Source organism: Protomyctophum parallelum, assembly GCF_964188405.1.
Source record: "Protomyctophum parallelum genome assembly, chromosome: 18".
Classification (NCBI taxonomy): Eukaryota; Metazoa; Chordata; class Actinopteri; order Myctophiformes; family Myctophidae; genus Protomyctophum; species Protomyctophum parallelum.
This window is the reverse complement of record NC_139716.1, coordinates 15,586,950-15,602,775: the sequence shown is the minus strand read 5'-3', so window position 1 is coordinate 15,602,775 and position 15,826 is coordinate 15,586,950. Positions and strand designations below refer to the sequence as shown.

General features: G+C 43.2%; 1 protein-coding gene across 2 annotated transcripts in view; it reads left to right on the top strand.

The window, feature by feature from the left end:
- Positions 1-450: 450 nt before the first annotated feature.
- Positions 451-15,826, top strand: part of LOC310875797 (prostacyclin synthase-like) — a 21,675-nt gene continuing 6,299 nt past the window's right edge. The window contains exons 1-7 of one of the 2 annotated variants that reach the window (XM_083789171.1): positions 451-579; positions 1,786-1,909; positions 3,772-3,947; positions 4,781-4,927; positions 6,904-7,016; positions 7,217-7,321; positions 7,352-7,518. In XM_083789171.1, coding sequence (XP_083645297.1) covers positions 506-579; positions 1,786-1,909; positions 3,772-3,947; positions 4,781-4,927; positions 6,904-7,016; positions 7,217-7,321; positions 7,352-7,518 — 906 coding nt within the window. In that variant the 5' untranslated portion in view covers positions 451-505. Of the gene's footprint in view, positions 580-1,785; positions 1,910-3,771; positions 3,948-4,780; positions 4,928-6,903; positions 7,017-7,216; positions 7,519-15,826 lie in introns of both variants that reach the window. The other variant, XM_083789170.1, reaches the window with a different exon arrangement.

Sequence of the window (15,826 nt, the reverse complement as noted above, 5' to 3'; positions counted from 1 at the left end):
AAAGGGGAAATAGTAATAAAAAGGTAACGTAGTTTAGAGATAAGGGGTTTAGCATAAACAAAAAGAGAAATGAGAGAGAAAGGGGAGTGGCACCACTCGGTTCACACTGTTTTTTTTTTATTGACCTCAGGCCTAAATGAGTTCAAGGAGTGCAGTTCCAACTTCCAGGGGGGCTACGTCAGTGTTTTGGTGGAAACTTTAAGTGTCTTCCTGGCCGTCAGCCTGCTGTGGTACATGATACTCATGTAGATGACAGAGCTGTCACCTCACCGTGCTCTGACACACCTTCCTTCCTTCTCTCCCACGCCTTCTTTCTTTCAAAACTTGTTCTGTCACCCTGCAGTGTGTGTGTGTGTGTGTGTGTGTGTGTGTGTGTGTGTGTGTGTGTGTGTGTGTGTGTGTGTGTGTGTGTGTGTGTGTGTGTGTGTGTGTGTAGAGTAGTACATAAGCAGTGGGAGTCGCTAGGAGAGAGAGAGAGAGAGACAGAGAGAGTTTTGACAGGAACATGCTATGGACTATATTTCTGCTGATCAATGGACTCCTTGCCCTCGTTTTATTATTTTACTCGTCCCGTTCGAGGTAAGACCTTAATTATCACGTGAATTACATTGATTACTTAATGTAGGTAGTACTTAATGAAGTAATAATAACCATTATTCAAATGATTAATGCATGATAGATACTATGTTTTATTGGACAGTTGTGTCTCATTCTGAATGAGGACACAACTTTTACTTCAGAAAGAAAATCCATATTTGACACTAAACTGTGATGTACTTAATAAACACAAACAAACACCTACTTTTAATAGATCAAATCCATGCAGTGCTTTATAATAGAAAGTGCTGTGAATGCAATAATGTGAGATGCATGTACAATAGAAATCAAAGCAGAATTACAGTTCTATGGCTCTACACACCAGACAAGTGGTTCTTTGACTCATAATTATAGAGTAAAAATAATTATGTGAGCTGATAAATAGCAGCTTTGTCAAAGAGTATAGCAACGGTTCCTTGGCGGTATTCCGAATGGACCCTTGGGCCTTACACATGCATCTTTCCTTCATGATGAATTCCTGTTCTGTTCTTTAACTATAATAGAAGTGTCTATTTGTACGTCTCTAAATGTTTTGATGAATTGAACATGGTGGACCCTGTTGTAAACAAGTGTAATGCTTAATTGGGTCGTCCACTCACAGTCAACAGTCTTTGTATTGAGTTTGTGCTTGAAATGTACTGTAATTCTGCAAACTGTTTATATATTTCAATCAATCAATCAATCTCTGAGTGTACAAATGGGACCAAATGGACCCTTACTCTCAGAGTCTGTAACTGTGTACACATTTGCACACTCTCAGTGTTGGGGGGGGGGGGGGGTCCTTGAAATAAAAGCCTAAAAGCCAAATAAGAGTTTGAGAACCACTGCTACAATATATAAACTAAGCTATATAAAAGACCCCATGCAGCAGCACAGAATGACCCCTACAAAGAACCACAGAGGATTAGAGGGCTTAACAACAGGCTCTTTGAACTGCAGCGGTTGTCATTCGTTACCTCAACCAAAGAACATCATGCCTGAAGGAAGAATTAAGTCATATTCTTTTCTTTCACACAATGGAACACCTTTTCTGCCCTGAGCCAACATTCCTCGTGTTTAACTTCACACACTGATGGACGCAACGAATGAATGCCGCGCTGAAGCTTTTTGTAACCGATCTGATGCTTTGTTTACATTCTCTGGTCCGTGCCTACTGTACGTACGTGTGCGTGCTTGTCTTGTCGACAGGCAGAGAAATGAGCCCCCGCTAGACAAAGGCCTCGTCCCCTGGCTGGGTCACGCCCTGGAGTTCGGAAGAGACGCTGCGAAGTTCTTGACACGCATGAAGAACAAGCATGGGGACATATTCACGGTAGGTTTTCAAACTGGATGTTTTATAAAATGTTGTATAACTATGTGGGACTGACAGGTATATATATATGCATAGGCCCAACTTATGTAACTCAGATAGCACTTTATGTAGACATAGACATTCTATAGTGTACTAGTTTCATTATATATATTCCACTATATGCATGATGACTAATATTTATGTATGTGATGTATTACCATGTTTTTTGTTCTTGCTTACTGTAAATCACTCTGGATTAAGAGCATCTGCTGAATGTCTATAATTGCAAATTATTGACAACATATGTTTGCACACTAGCTGAACACATTATTTGTTGTGTGGGTGAATCAACAATGTTAGGTCTGGGGACCACCAGTGGTCCCTGAGGGGGTTCCAGGGGGGTCATGTGTCATGTGTCTCAGAGGTGCAGTGTTGTTTTCGTCGACTAAAATTAAGACAAAAAAAAAATTGGTCGACTATACCTTTTTTCACTGAAAAAAACTAAATGGAAACTGTATGATGACTACAACTAAGACTAAATATACTGACAATTGCGTCAACAAATAAAAACTAGACTAAAATGTTAGGAAGGGACTAGTGGACAAGAGATCCAGTATTAGTCATTTTACACTTGGTTTCATGCTGAAAATAGCAGATCTACAAGCTTGCAGCGCGACGCGTTGTGAGCTTGTAGATCTGCTATTTTCAGCATGTGTATCATTACGACGGCATCAAGGCCCACCAAAATACATTTTAAATAGGAGCAAATCAACTGTAGATTTAGTCGACTAAAATCAATATGATATTTAGTCGACTAAAACTAGACTAACACTAAAACATTCCAGGTGACTAAAATGTGACAGAAACTAAATGAAAACTATTCAAGAGACTATGACTAAAACTAAAATCAAAATTGCTGCCAAAAACAACAGGGCCGAGGTTAGGATTAGGATGACATCATCGAGGGGCAACGATGCAATACAGCCTCATCAATGTTGGTGTTGTGACTTTAGATATTGTCAATTACCTGCATGAGAAGGAGAGAGGTGGTGGAGTTAGCTGTTTTAGGAGACAGTTTGAGAGGAGGAGAGGTGGTGGAGTTAGCTGTTTTAGGAGGGAGAGGATGTGGTTATCAGGTTACCTTCCCGACACCAACGATATCTTCTAAAGAAGTGTGACATCATCACCACGTTTACCGCAATTACCAGTAAGATTTTGAAAAAGGGAACTTTTACGAGTGTTTCAACATTGTGGTGCTTTTAACTGCTTTTAAGTCACACATGAGAGTACTTCCCTGTTTTTTGTAATGTCGTACTTGAACTTCATCATATATACCTAGTGTCGCACAAGAGTAGAGGGAAAAAAAGCAGAAAAGAATAGCTGATCTTCAAGTTCACTTGTGAGCTTGCAGTGGTTAAGTCCGTCTTTAGGTTTCATAAAGATTTAACCGATGAAAAGCATTTACACCTTGTAACTGTCAAACTACTGCAATGGGCCTGTATGGTCTACGCCTACGGAGTAGACTCTACTGTACTGCTGCCTGTCAGTATCACCCGTTATGTTATAAATGTTATAATTCCTATACAGGTGTGTGTTGCTGGTCAGTATACTGTTATAAATGTTATAATTACTATACAGGTGTGTGTTGCTGGTCAGTATACTGTTATAAATGTTATAATTCCTACAGGTGTGTGTTGCTGGTCAGTATACTGTTATAAATGTTATAATTCCTACAGGTGTGTGTTGCTGGTCAGTATATTGTTATAAATGTTATAATTCCTACAGGTGTGTGTTGCTGGTCAGTATATTGTTATAAATGTTATAATTCCTACAGGTGTGTGTTGCTGGTCAGTATACTGTTATAAATGTTATAATTCCTACAGGTGCGTGTTGCGGGTCAGTACGTCACCGTGCTCCTGGACCCCGCCTCCTATGACCAGGTCCTAAACGACGGCGTCTCATTGGACTTCTCTGTCAACCGCGCCCGGCTGATGAAGCGCATCTTCGGCCTGGAGCTGCCCGGGGTCGACGCCGCGGCCGAGACGGCCTGGATGAGGCGGTGAGTCACATGACCCTAACATGGAATGGAAACAAGCCTGTGTTTATCTAGCATCAGATATTATAACGACTCAAATATTAAATAGGTTGCATATCAGCGCCCCCCACCACCTCAGGACAATTGTGGTACTGCAGCTAAAACAGCTTCAGAAGCAAAAAAATAAATGCCATGGACTTGGGCAGCGGTGGCCGAACGGTTTGCAGAGCGGTCTTGATATCGGAAGGTCGCTAGTTCGTATCCCCGCACCGGCACGTTAAAATTACCACAGCTGAAGTGCCCTTGAACAAGGCATTGAACTCCTACCATGAAATGTTCTATGAGCAGGGCCTGGCTGTAAACAAGTTCTTGAGCTTAGTCCAGTTACCCTGGGTAAACATATTACCTTTCCTTTCCTGTGGTTATATCAGATTGGTGATTGAGGCTCAAACCATTAGAAATAAGTCTGAGGGACATAGACAATATGATATTAAATATTAAAACCTGTTTTAAAATTCATGTTATAGCTGCATTAACAACCCACCCCCCCCACCCCATTTTCCCTCACTGTATATTGTATCTTTTCCCTTTTTTGCTTCCCATATGATGAATTTAGCTACATAGAAATGTCTATTTGTATGTCTCTAAATGTTTGTATGTCTTTAAATGTTTTGATGAATTGAACAATGTGGACCCTGTTGTAAACAAGTGTAATGCTTAATTGGGTCGTCCACTCACAGTTGACAGTCTTTGTATTGAGTTTGTGCTTAAAATGTACTGTAAATTCTACAAACTGTTAATAAATATTTCAATCAATCAATCAAAATCAATTAAGCTCTGTCTTGTTTGTTCCTCAGACACTTCAATGGAGTCAATTTAGCCAAACTGAGCACTTCCATGGGCAGCCACCTGGAGGCGCTGCTGCTGGCCGAGCAGAAAGGCTGCAAACCTTCAGAGTGGAGACAGGAGGGGCTGTTCAGCCTCTGTTACAGCCTGCTGTTCAGGTACATATTATTAGTATTAGTATTAGTATTAGTATTAGTATTAAACACTTCTGTTACAGCCTGCTGTTCAGGTACATATTATTAGTATTAGTATTAGTATTAAACACTTCTGTTACAGCCTGCTGTTCAGGTATATATTATTAGTATTAGTATTAGCCCATTTTGAGCGGCAACCCCTTTTGGTGTTAGCATTATGTTATGCTTTAGCTATTGAAAAATAGCAGATCTACAAGCTCATAGCGCGCCACCGAGTGGCGCGCTACGAGCTTTTAGGTCTGCTATTTTTGAAAAATCGAAGAACGACTGACATAGAAACATAGCTTTTTCAGAAAACTGTCAGGATGTAGAAGACATTTTTAGAATCTGATCTCAGGACAAAATGGGTTAGTATTAGTAACATTAACAATGTATTCATCATAGCAGACCGTAATAGCAGCAACATTATGAACATTACAAATATATAATTGTCCGGTTGGAAATCCCCTGTGTTTAGTGTTCTAGGCCCTAGATTACAGAGGTTCCCAACCACTGGTACTATAGGACCACTAGTGGTACTTGAGCCCCCTCTGGTGGTACAAAGAGGACTCGCACCAAAAAAGGAGAAAAAAAAACACAAAAGTGTAATGAAATATTTATATTAATACAGGTAGCTCTTCTGACCAACAATAGGCTCTGCAGCTGTGCTGAAATGAGCATGACATCACACCTATAGCCGTTAATTGACGATTTGAGAACGGATTAATCACATTATAAATATCATCAGTTGTGCTGATTAGTGATTAGACTGAGTTTTGTCAGAGCAGCAGCATTATTGGCTAATTAGGAATGGAACACAAAGGGCAGGTCTACGCTGCTGTATTTTAACATCAGTTATTATAGGAATGGAACACAAAGGGCAGGTCTACGCTGCTGTATTTTAACATCAGTTATTATTGGAATGGAACACAAAGGGCAGGTCTACGCTGCTGTATTTTAACATCAGTTATTATAGGAATGGAACACAAAGGGCAGGTCTACGCTGCTGTATTTTAACATCAGTTATTATAGGAATGGAACACAAAGGGCAGGTCTACGCTGCTGTATTTTAACATCAGTTATTATAGGAATGGAACACAAAGGGCAGGTCTACGCTGCTGTATTAGGGCAGGTCTACGCTGCTGTATTTTAACATCAGTTATTATAGGAATGGAACACAAAGGGCAGGTATATATGCTGCTGTATTTTAACATCAGTTATTATGGTGCTACTTGGAGAGAGAGATATTTTCAGTGGTGGTACTTTGGTTGAAAACCTCTGCCCTAAACACTAGGCCTATCCACACTTTTCCTGGGCTGTGTGTGCTCCAGTTCCTGTTGATTTCATTGGATATCATTGGTCATCTGACCAGTTTCATTGGCTTTCATTGGATCAAATTGACAGGAACTGGAGCACACACAGCCCAGGAAAAGTGTGGATAGTGTTCAACACTATAGGCCCTAGTGTTCATTAAACCTAGTACTGGTTGTCAATAAAGTTATTTGAAGCAGACGGCACACCAGATTGGACACTAGGGGCTGTATTTTGCGTGTCTTAAAGGTATATTCTATACTATACTACTATACTACTATATATAGTAGGGAGGATTATCACAACAAAACAAAAAAATAAGTGATATTTGAATTAAGTGAAATCACTGAATATACCTTTAAGTACCAGGTCTTATTCCCTAATTTGAGTAAACTAAAGACCTGGAGGCGTGATCAATGCCATTTGGTGGCCAAAGAGCATTGACCACGCCTCCAGGTCTTAAGTTTACTCAAATTAGGGAATAAGACCTGGTACTTAAGACACGCAAAATACAGCCCTGTATGTGTCGCCTTCTTTACTGTAGTTTGTCAATTAGTTTTTTTTGTTTCTTACTGCAAATCGCTCTGGATTAAGAGTGTCTGCTAAAATGGCTAAATTGTGATTGTAAATTGTTGTTCCTTATATTACAGGGCTGGGTACCTCACGCTGTTCGAGAGGAGCGACAACGCTACCGATGTGTACAAAGAGTTCCGCAAGTTTGACGCCCTGCTCTCAAAAATGGCGCGCGGCACACTCAGGACGGGTAAGACAGACAGACAGACAGACAGACAGACAGACAGACAGACAGACAGACAGACAGACAGACAGACAGACAGACAGACAGACAGACAGACAGACAGACAGACAGACAGACAGACAGACAGACAGTGAGCAGGTTGGTGCCTTGCGGTCCATTTATCATTCATGACTGTACTAATATTATTATTCATGTTGAATCTCTAGAGGAAAAGAAGATGGCCAGCACGTCTCGAGAGCACCTGTGGGAGCTGCTGTCCCCAGCCTGGCTGAGCAGCGGGTGTCCCGGGGGGCCCTCAGAGAGAGGCGAGGGTCCCGGGGGTCCCTCAGAGAGAAGTGGAGGTCCCAGGGGCCCCTCAGAGAGAGGCGAGGGCCCCGGGGGCCCTGGGGGTCCCTCAGAGCCCACCTCAGGCTCCTGGCAGCAGAGCTATCAGCAGTACTTACAGGAGGAGAAGGTGGACCTGGAGATGCAGAGACGGGCCTTACTGCTGCAGCTGTGGACCACCCAGGTACTGTAGACTATAGAACAACTCATCTAATTACTACAGCTGTGGACCACCCAGGTACTGTAGACTATAGAACAACTCATCTAATTACTACAGCTGTGGACCACCCAGGTACTGTAGACTATAGAACAACTCATCTAATTACTACAGCTGTGGACCACCCAGGTACTGTAGACTATAGAACAACTCATCTAATTACTACAGCTGTGGACCACCCAGGTACTGTAGACTATAGAACAACTCATCTAATTACTACAGCTGTGGACCACCCAGGTACTGTAGACTATAGAACAACTCATCTAATTACTACAGCTGTGGACCACCCAGGTACTGTAGACTATAGAACAACTCATCTAATTACTACAGCTGTGGACCACCCAGGTACTGTAGACTATAGAACAACTCATCTAATTACTACAGCTGTGGACCACCCAGGTACTGTAGACTATAGTACAACTCATCTAATTACTACAGCTGTGTCTGGACCACCTAGGTACTGTAGACTATAGACTAGCGTCACAGTCCCGCCTGCTTGTTGCATCAACCGACGCTGTCGTCATGGAATCCCTTCACTCAAAGCTGGCGTTTACATCTAAGAGGGTTAACTCAAGACAGGCCCGTCACGGCAAATACCATCGCCTGATCGCCACCGCTTGAGATAATCCCAATTCGTTGTCACATGACCATCCATCCATCTATACATCCATCCATCCATCCATCCGTATATGAATTAAAATGTGACCCACCGTCAATGTGGGCCGGTCATTGGATTGTTATTGTTTTAGTTTTTTCGTGTCATGTGAAAGCAGGGAATCATAGCTTCAAATCATTATATTGGTTGTTCAGTTTGACCCACCAGTTTAGGAGATATGGCTTATAGAGTAATAATAATGTCTGGCAGAGAAACAGCGAGTTGAGAAAACAGGCTTGAAAAGGTTCACTTCTGTGGCCGGAAAAGGTTGCCAGTTGGAACCCTGTGGGCTCCCCCAGAGTTGGTGTCCCAAGTGTCCTTGAGCAAGACTCTCTGGTTGGTGCCTTGCATGCTTTCCTCCGCCATCCGTGTGTGAATGTGTGAATGGGTGAATGTAATGCACAATCTATATGTAAAGGTGTATGAATGTGTGTGTGTGTGAATGGGTGAATGTAATGCACTCCATGTAAAGGTGTATGAATGTGTGTGTGGATGGGTGAATGTAATGCACAATCTATGTAAAGGTGTGTGAATGTGTGTGTGAATGTGTGAATGTAATGCACTCTATGTAAAGGTGTATGAATGTGTGTGTGAATGGGTGAATGTAATGCACTCCATGTAAAGGTGTGTGAATGTGTGTGTGGATGGGTGAATGTAATGCACTCTATGTAAAGCGCCTTGGATAAAGGCGGGCTCTATATATAAATTGCACCATTTACGACTTTACGATGATCCAATGTTATATAACCTCCATAGAGAAAAACGTATACGCGACCCAGAGGTTGAACGAGTGGTGACAGGACTTTGGTTCTCTGTTACCCACATACTACTATAGTCTCTCTCTCTCCTGTCCACCCAGCCTGTGCTACTATAGTCTCTCTCTCTCCTGTCCACCCAGCCTGTGGTACTATAGTCTCTCTCTCTCCTGTCCACCCAGCCTGTGGTACTATAGTCTCTCTCTCTCCTGTCCACCCAGCCTGTGGTACTATAGTCTCTCTCTCTCCTGTCCACCCAGCCTGTACTACTATAGTCTCTCTCTCTCCTGTCCACCCAGCCTGTACTACTATAGTCTCTCTCTCTCCTGTCCACCCAGCCTGTGGTACTATAGTCTCTCTCTCTCTCTCTCCTGTCCACCCAGCCTGTGGTACTATAGTCTCTCTCTCTCTCTCTCCTGTCCACCCAGCCTGTGGTACTATAGTCTCTCTCTCTCCTGTCCACCCAGCCTGTACTACTATAGTCTCTCTCTCTCCTGTCCACCCAGCCTGTACTACTATAGTCTCTCTCTCTCCTGTCCATCCAGCCTGTACTACTATAGTCTCTCTCTCTCCTGTCCACCCAGCCTGTACTACTATAGTCTCTCTCTCTCCTGTCCATCCAGCCTGTGGTACTATAGTCTCTCTCTCTCTCTCCTGTCCACCCAGCCTGTGGTACTATAGTCTCTCTCTCTCCTGTCCACCCAGCCTGTGGTACTATAGTCTCTCTCTCTCCTGTCCACCCAGCCTGTGGTACTATAGTCTCTCTCTCTCTCTCTCCTGTCCACCCAGCCTGTGGTACTAAACACACAGTAAATGCAGATCTGCATTCCTCGGTGCAGATTGGCAGGCGACTCCCTCTCTCTGCGTGGCATTCATCAGGGCAGGGCAGGATGAAAGAATGCTTTGACTGTATGATACTAGCATGACATGATGTCATTATGTCTGCCAGGGCTACAATACAACCATGACATGATGTCACTATATGTCTGTCAGGGCTACAATACAACCATGACATGATGTCACTATATGTCTGTCAGGGCTACATTACCACAATACAACCATGACATGATGTCACTATATGTCTGTCAGGGCTACATTACCACAATACAACCATGACATGATGTCACTATATGTCTGTCAGGGCTACATTACCACAATACAACCATGACATGATGTCACTATATGTCTGTCAGGGCTACATTACCACAATACAACCATGACATGATGTCACTATATGTCTGTCAGGGCTACAATACAACCATGACGTCACTATATGTCTGTCAGGGCTACAATACAACCATGACATGATGTCACTATATGTCTGTCAGGGCTACAATACAACCATGACATGATGTCACTATATGTCTGTCAGGGCTACATTACCACAATACAACCATGACATGATGTCACTATATGTCTGTCAGGGCTACATTACCACAATACAACCATGACATGATGTCATTATGTCTGTCAGGGCTACAATACAACCATGACATGATGTCACTATATGTCTGTCAGGGCTACAATACAACCATGACATGATGTCACTATATGTCTGTCAGGGCTACATTACCACAATACAACCATGACATGATGTCACTATATGTCTGTCAGGGCTACATTACCACAATACAACCATGACATGATGTCATTATGTCTGTCAGGGCTACAATACAACCATGACATGTCACTATATGTCTGTCAGGGCTACATTACCACAATACAACCATGACATGATGTCACTATATGTCTGTCAGGGCTACATTACCACAATACAACCATGACATGTCACTATATGTCTGTCAGGGCCTGCATTACGACAAAAAAAAAAGTTTCTTTCAGTATAAATGGCTTCTTTGGTATGCCCCCCCTCCTCCCCCACCGTGTGATGTCATGATGATGACATCATCACACATCGTCATCATCATGCTAAAGACACCGCTCACTTCACCAAAGTGTGTTTTTTCAGTTGTTGTTGTTGTTGTTAATCATGGCTGTTAGTTCCTATTGTTCCTATACTGTGGATAAACATGACCTATACATGTGGATAAACATGACCTTCCCCAACGCACAGGCTGAGTGGTGCCTCCTCCCCTCTGGAGCAGCCCCAGAGACCCTGGGTCTGAACCATCTGTGGCCGTCGACGTCAAATGCACTCAGCACATTGAAATACTCCCCTCTCCATATCCCTCCCCAGAGGTAGACGGTATCTTCGATGAGCACAGCTGTGTGGCCTTCACGCTTGGAGGGAACCTCTAGGGGGTCTTGTCGTTTGTCGTACGATGTGTTTTATATCACGTGGGGTCGTTATGATGCGATGTCGTGATGATGCGATTGAATGACGTTGCTCAACCCGATTGGGCCATGCAGTCCATGACATCATCAGTCTTCCATATTTGGACATTGAGTACAAGTTGTTTGCACTCAAATATATATATATATATATATATATATATATATATATATATATATATATATATATATATGGGGGGTCCCTGGCATGTCTCTTCAAATGGGGGGTCCAAGGTCAACGTCAAGGTAAACTTTATTGTCCACAAGGGAAATTTGTCTTGGGCTTTCACCCCAGCTACAGCCACACATAAAACATCAATGATAAACAAAAATACATTACAGAGGAAGACACATTACAAAATTGCACACATGATGTGGATAATCTGGCCTCACGTAGTTACCGCTGTTTCAGAGCCTCGTTCAGCATCTTAGTTGATGCTGATACAAACGATTTTTTTAATCTTATGTTCCACTTTGGTTCTCTGTATCTTCTCCCAGAGGGCAGAAGTACAAACTCGCCATTTAAAACATGGGTAACATCACTGACAATTTTTTTAGCCTGTTTTAATGTAGCCTGCTCATAAATAGACTGAAGGGAGGGGAGTTGTCTTACCCCTATGATCTTCCCTGCAGTCTGCACCAATCTGAACAATTTGGACTTCAGTTGCACTGAGAGGTTACCGAACCAAACTGTGATGCCAAACCTGACCAGGCTTTCCAAGACTGCTCGATAGAACACTAACACTAACACACTTTGGTCAACGCCATGAACCCTGAGACGTCGGAGGACGTGCAGTCTTTGCTGTAGTTTACTACAGAGACTGTCAACATGTGTATTCCAAGTCATTGAGTTGTCAATACAGATCAGTATTTATATGAGGAGACCTGTGAGATGGTCGAGTCATGGATGACCACAGGCCTGTGGTCACCAATACTCTTGGGGTCAAACACCATCTCCTGTGTCTTCTTAACATTAAGAGTTAGGTGGTTGTCATCACACCACTTAACAAAGTACCTCTGTACCTCTGAAAAGTAGTCGGCTACATCCCTATCCTTATCCAGAAGGGCTAAGATGGCAGTATCATCCGAGAATTTTATGATGTAATTGTTCGGGTTGCCACTTCTACACTCATTAGTGTACAGGGTAAAAAGAACAGGTGAGCTAACGCAGCCCTGGCGTGCTCCAGTACTCATGGTTCTGCTCTCTGACATAGTGCCATTCACACTGACCCTTTGTGTGCGTCCTTGGCATGTCTCTTCAAATGGGGGTCCCTGGCATGTCTCTTCAAATGGGGGTCCCTGGCATGTCTCTTCAAATGGGGGTCCCTGGCATGTCTCTTCAAATGGGGGTCCCTGGCATGTCTCTTCAAATGGGGGTTCCCTGGCATGTCTCTTCAAATGGGGGTTCCCTGGCATGTCTCTTCAAATGGGGGTTCCCTGGCATGTCTCTTCAAATGGGGGGTACCGCGGGATAATTAGCGTCAATGTGGGGGTCCGTGACATGAGAAAGTTTGGGAACCGCTGTATGAGACATCATGGCCTGGCGACTCGCTCGCTCGCTCACGTCCAGCCGTGGCACAGCAGGGAAGTACGTAATCATGACAACAAACACAATGTTTTGGGCCGATCAAATCATTTGAAAGAAGAAAATAAAGGCAGGATACAACACTTATTTGTTTTGTTTTTCTTCTTACTAATTATTTGATCGGCCCAAAACATTGTAATTATTGTCATGATTTGTCACGATCCGAGTTGGCTTTGTCCGCAGCGAAACCGTCTTTAAATAAATACTTTTTGAAAAGCCTATGGGAAAAATGCATTGGGATTCATTTCCTGGGCCACTCGTCGTTCTGAAAGGGGGCGGGAAAAACCTGTTGCCTATAAGTCATGTTTTTAAGTTTTCAGGAAGGAATAGGCTACGCACGCACCCACACACTTTTTAAAGCGAACCATTCTTTTTTTACTGAAATCTTTGCTTCTGAGGTGGTGGTCCATATGTCCCTTGGGGGTCTTTGACATGGAAAGGTTTGAGGACTAAATGATAAAATATCAACATAGGATTCAGTCAGGCCTAGCTCAGTCAGGTCTGGTCAGGTTCATCTTCAGTTGGGCGTGTGACGGGGTTTGGTTTCGGCTCATTTATATCCATTTGTAAAAACAAATGAATCACTCTCCTGGGAAACAGCAATCGCCAGACAATCTTCTCACACGACTTAACACTCAAACCTTCTTAATATCCATGCTAGTGAGTCATATCCATCCATCCATACTGTATATTTATGTGTAATCTCTAAACTAAGTTGCTAAATGGTAGTTTAACTATAATCTATTTGAGGCGAGACAATAATAGGCTTAAGAATAAGAACACTCCCACAGTCTAATGAGTCTGCACACAAATCCTCCTGACCATGAAGTTGTCATTGCACGATGCTGTCAGGCGGGGGAGCTAGCGTGCCGTGTCTGATTTTGTCTGCCGTACAGACGCCAATCATTTACTAATTTAAATGTATTCAAGTACTTAGTAGCCTACTGTACTTAAATACAATTTTGAGGTACGTTCACTTTACTTGAGTACTGTATGTCAATTTCTTTAAAATAATTTATACTTTATAAATCCACGTCTCAGAGGCACAGTATACGTATTGTACTTTTGTACTCCACTACAATTAGGATTTGAAAACTTTACTTTTTATAGTTTGCAGATTTAGATTATTATTACAAAACATAGGTTAACCACTTAAGCTCTGTCTATTAAAAAATACCAATAATACAATTAAGCTCACAAGTTAGTCACATTTTTAAGTAGTTTGAGTATAGCCTATAGCCTACTTTCTGGATGCCATGTATTTATACCTTTGTACTTTTGCACAAGTAGAATTATGAATACAGGCCTTTTACTTTATATGTCTGTGTGACTTGACCCGACTACTTCAGTAGTTTAGATTAGAATGCACACACCGTAATGCTCCCAGAGTCATTGGATACCAGACCGGCCACAAGGATGCATTTGTAGAGTCAGCCTAAGGCAGTGCAGGTTCCCATGCAAACCTTTTCATGCCATGGAACCCCAAATTGACACTACTTATCCAGCCCCGCAGACCCCCATAAGAGAAGATGTTTACGGCTCTAGCAGTGATTCTCAACCAGTTTAATGTCAAGGACCCCCAGTTTGACATTCATTATTAGTCTATACGGACCCATGCACCATTTCATATGATTTCTGTCTCTTCATGGGATCCCTTGGCATGAAAACGTTTTGGAACCAGTGTTTTATAGAGCCAGAGGCTATGTTATAATCAGACATACTAGGACACCTGGAAGTGAAACTACTGACACGTTACGTTAGGGAGCGCTTGCTTTGTGTGACCGTGAACATGACCGTGACGGAGAGGCGCACCGTCCCGTCTCTGGTGGTCCTTGAGCCTCGCGAGGCACCGCAGAGCGAACGAGGCCGTGCCGTGTGTTGGGAAAATTAGAAGAAAAACTGATTTTTTTCCTCTCCTTTTAAAAGGACGACGAGTCCTTTCTGTCCTTCAGCGGGATTGTTTTTGCTCTAAATACCGTCTCTGCTGGGAGATGGGATCACATCATGGTCCCTCCCAGCGCCCGGGACGAGCCCACCACGAACCCCAGCGCTGTAAAGAAGAGCCATCTTTAATACAGCGCTGGGGGTTCGGGGGCTCGTCCCGGGCGCTGGGAGGGACCATGTGATCGGGGCTCGTATCGTATGGGGAGATAGAGATAGAGGGATTAGGTCGTATGGACGTCACCAGTGTAGCGAGGAGAAACAAATTATCAGGCCGTGGCAGGCAGCATGACCTAGTGTATTATACCTCATTTAGACCTGACACAACATTCTGCAAATGCCTTCAAAAATGTTCTGAAAAAAAAACATGTTTCTATGTCAGTGGTTCTCAAACATTTTCATGTCAAGGACCCTCAAAATTATTTTCAAAAATAGCAGACATATACAAGCTCGTAGCGCGCCACTCGGTGCTGCGCTATATGAGCTTGTAGATCTGCTATTTGTTCATAAGCTAAAGTATAATATGTTTCATGAACTTAAAACACCAAAAGGGGTTCCCGTTCAGAGTGGGATATTCAACCATGGGGAGTCTATAGGGGGTTTTGAATCAAACAAGCTTTGTCAAGCGTAGATAGGGAAGTTCCGTGTTCGGGCGGGGGAGGGGGAGGGAAGCCCGGATTACTTTGTCACTGTCACGTGCAGGGAACGTTGAACGAGGTTATAGTGGTTATAGTTTCTGACAGCACATTTAGATTTTTGTTTTAGTCGTAATTATTGTCTCCAGTGGTTTTCATTTAGTTTTAGTCACCTGGAATGTCTGACTTTTACTTCAGTGGAGGAGGTGGAGGAGGAGGAGGAGGAGGAGGATGAGGCGGTGGTGGTGGAGGAGGAGGAGGTGGAGGAGGAGGAGGAGGAGGAGGAGGAGGAGGAGGGGGAGGAGGAGGAGGATGAGGAGGTGGTGGTGTTGCTCCTGTGTTTCATTTAAAGATCCACTCTTTTCGCGAAAATCGTGTTTTTTGAGCGGCGCACACCGCTCCAATGACTGGC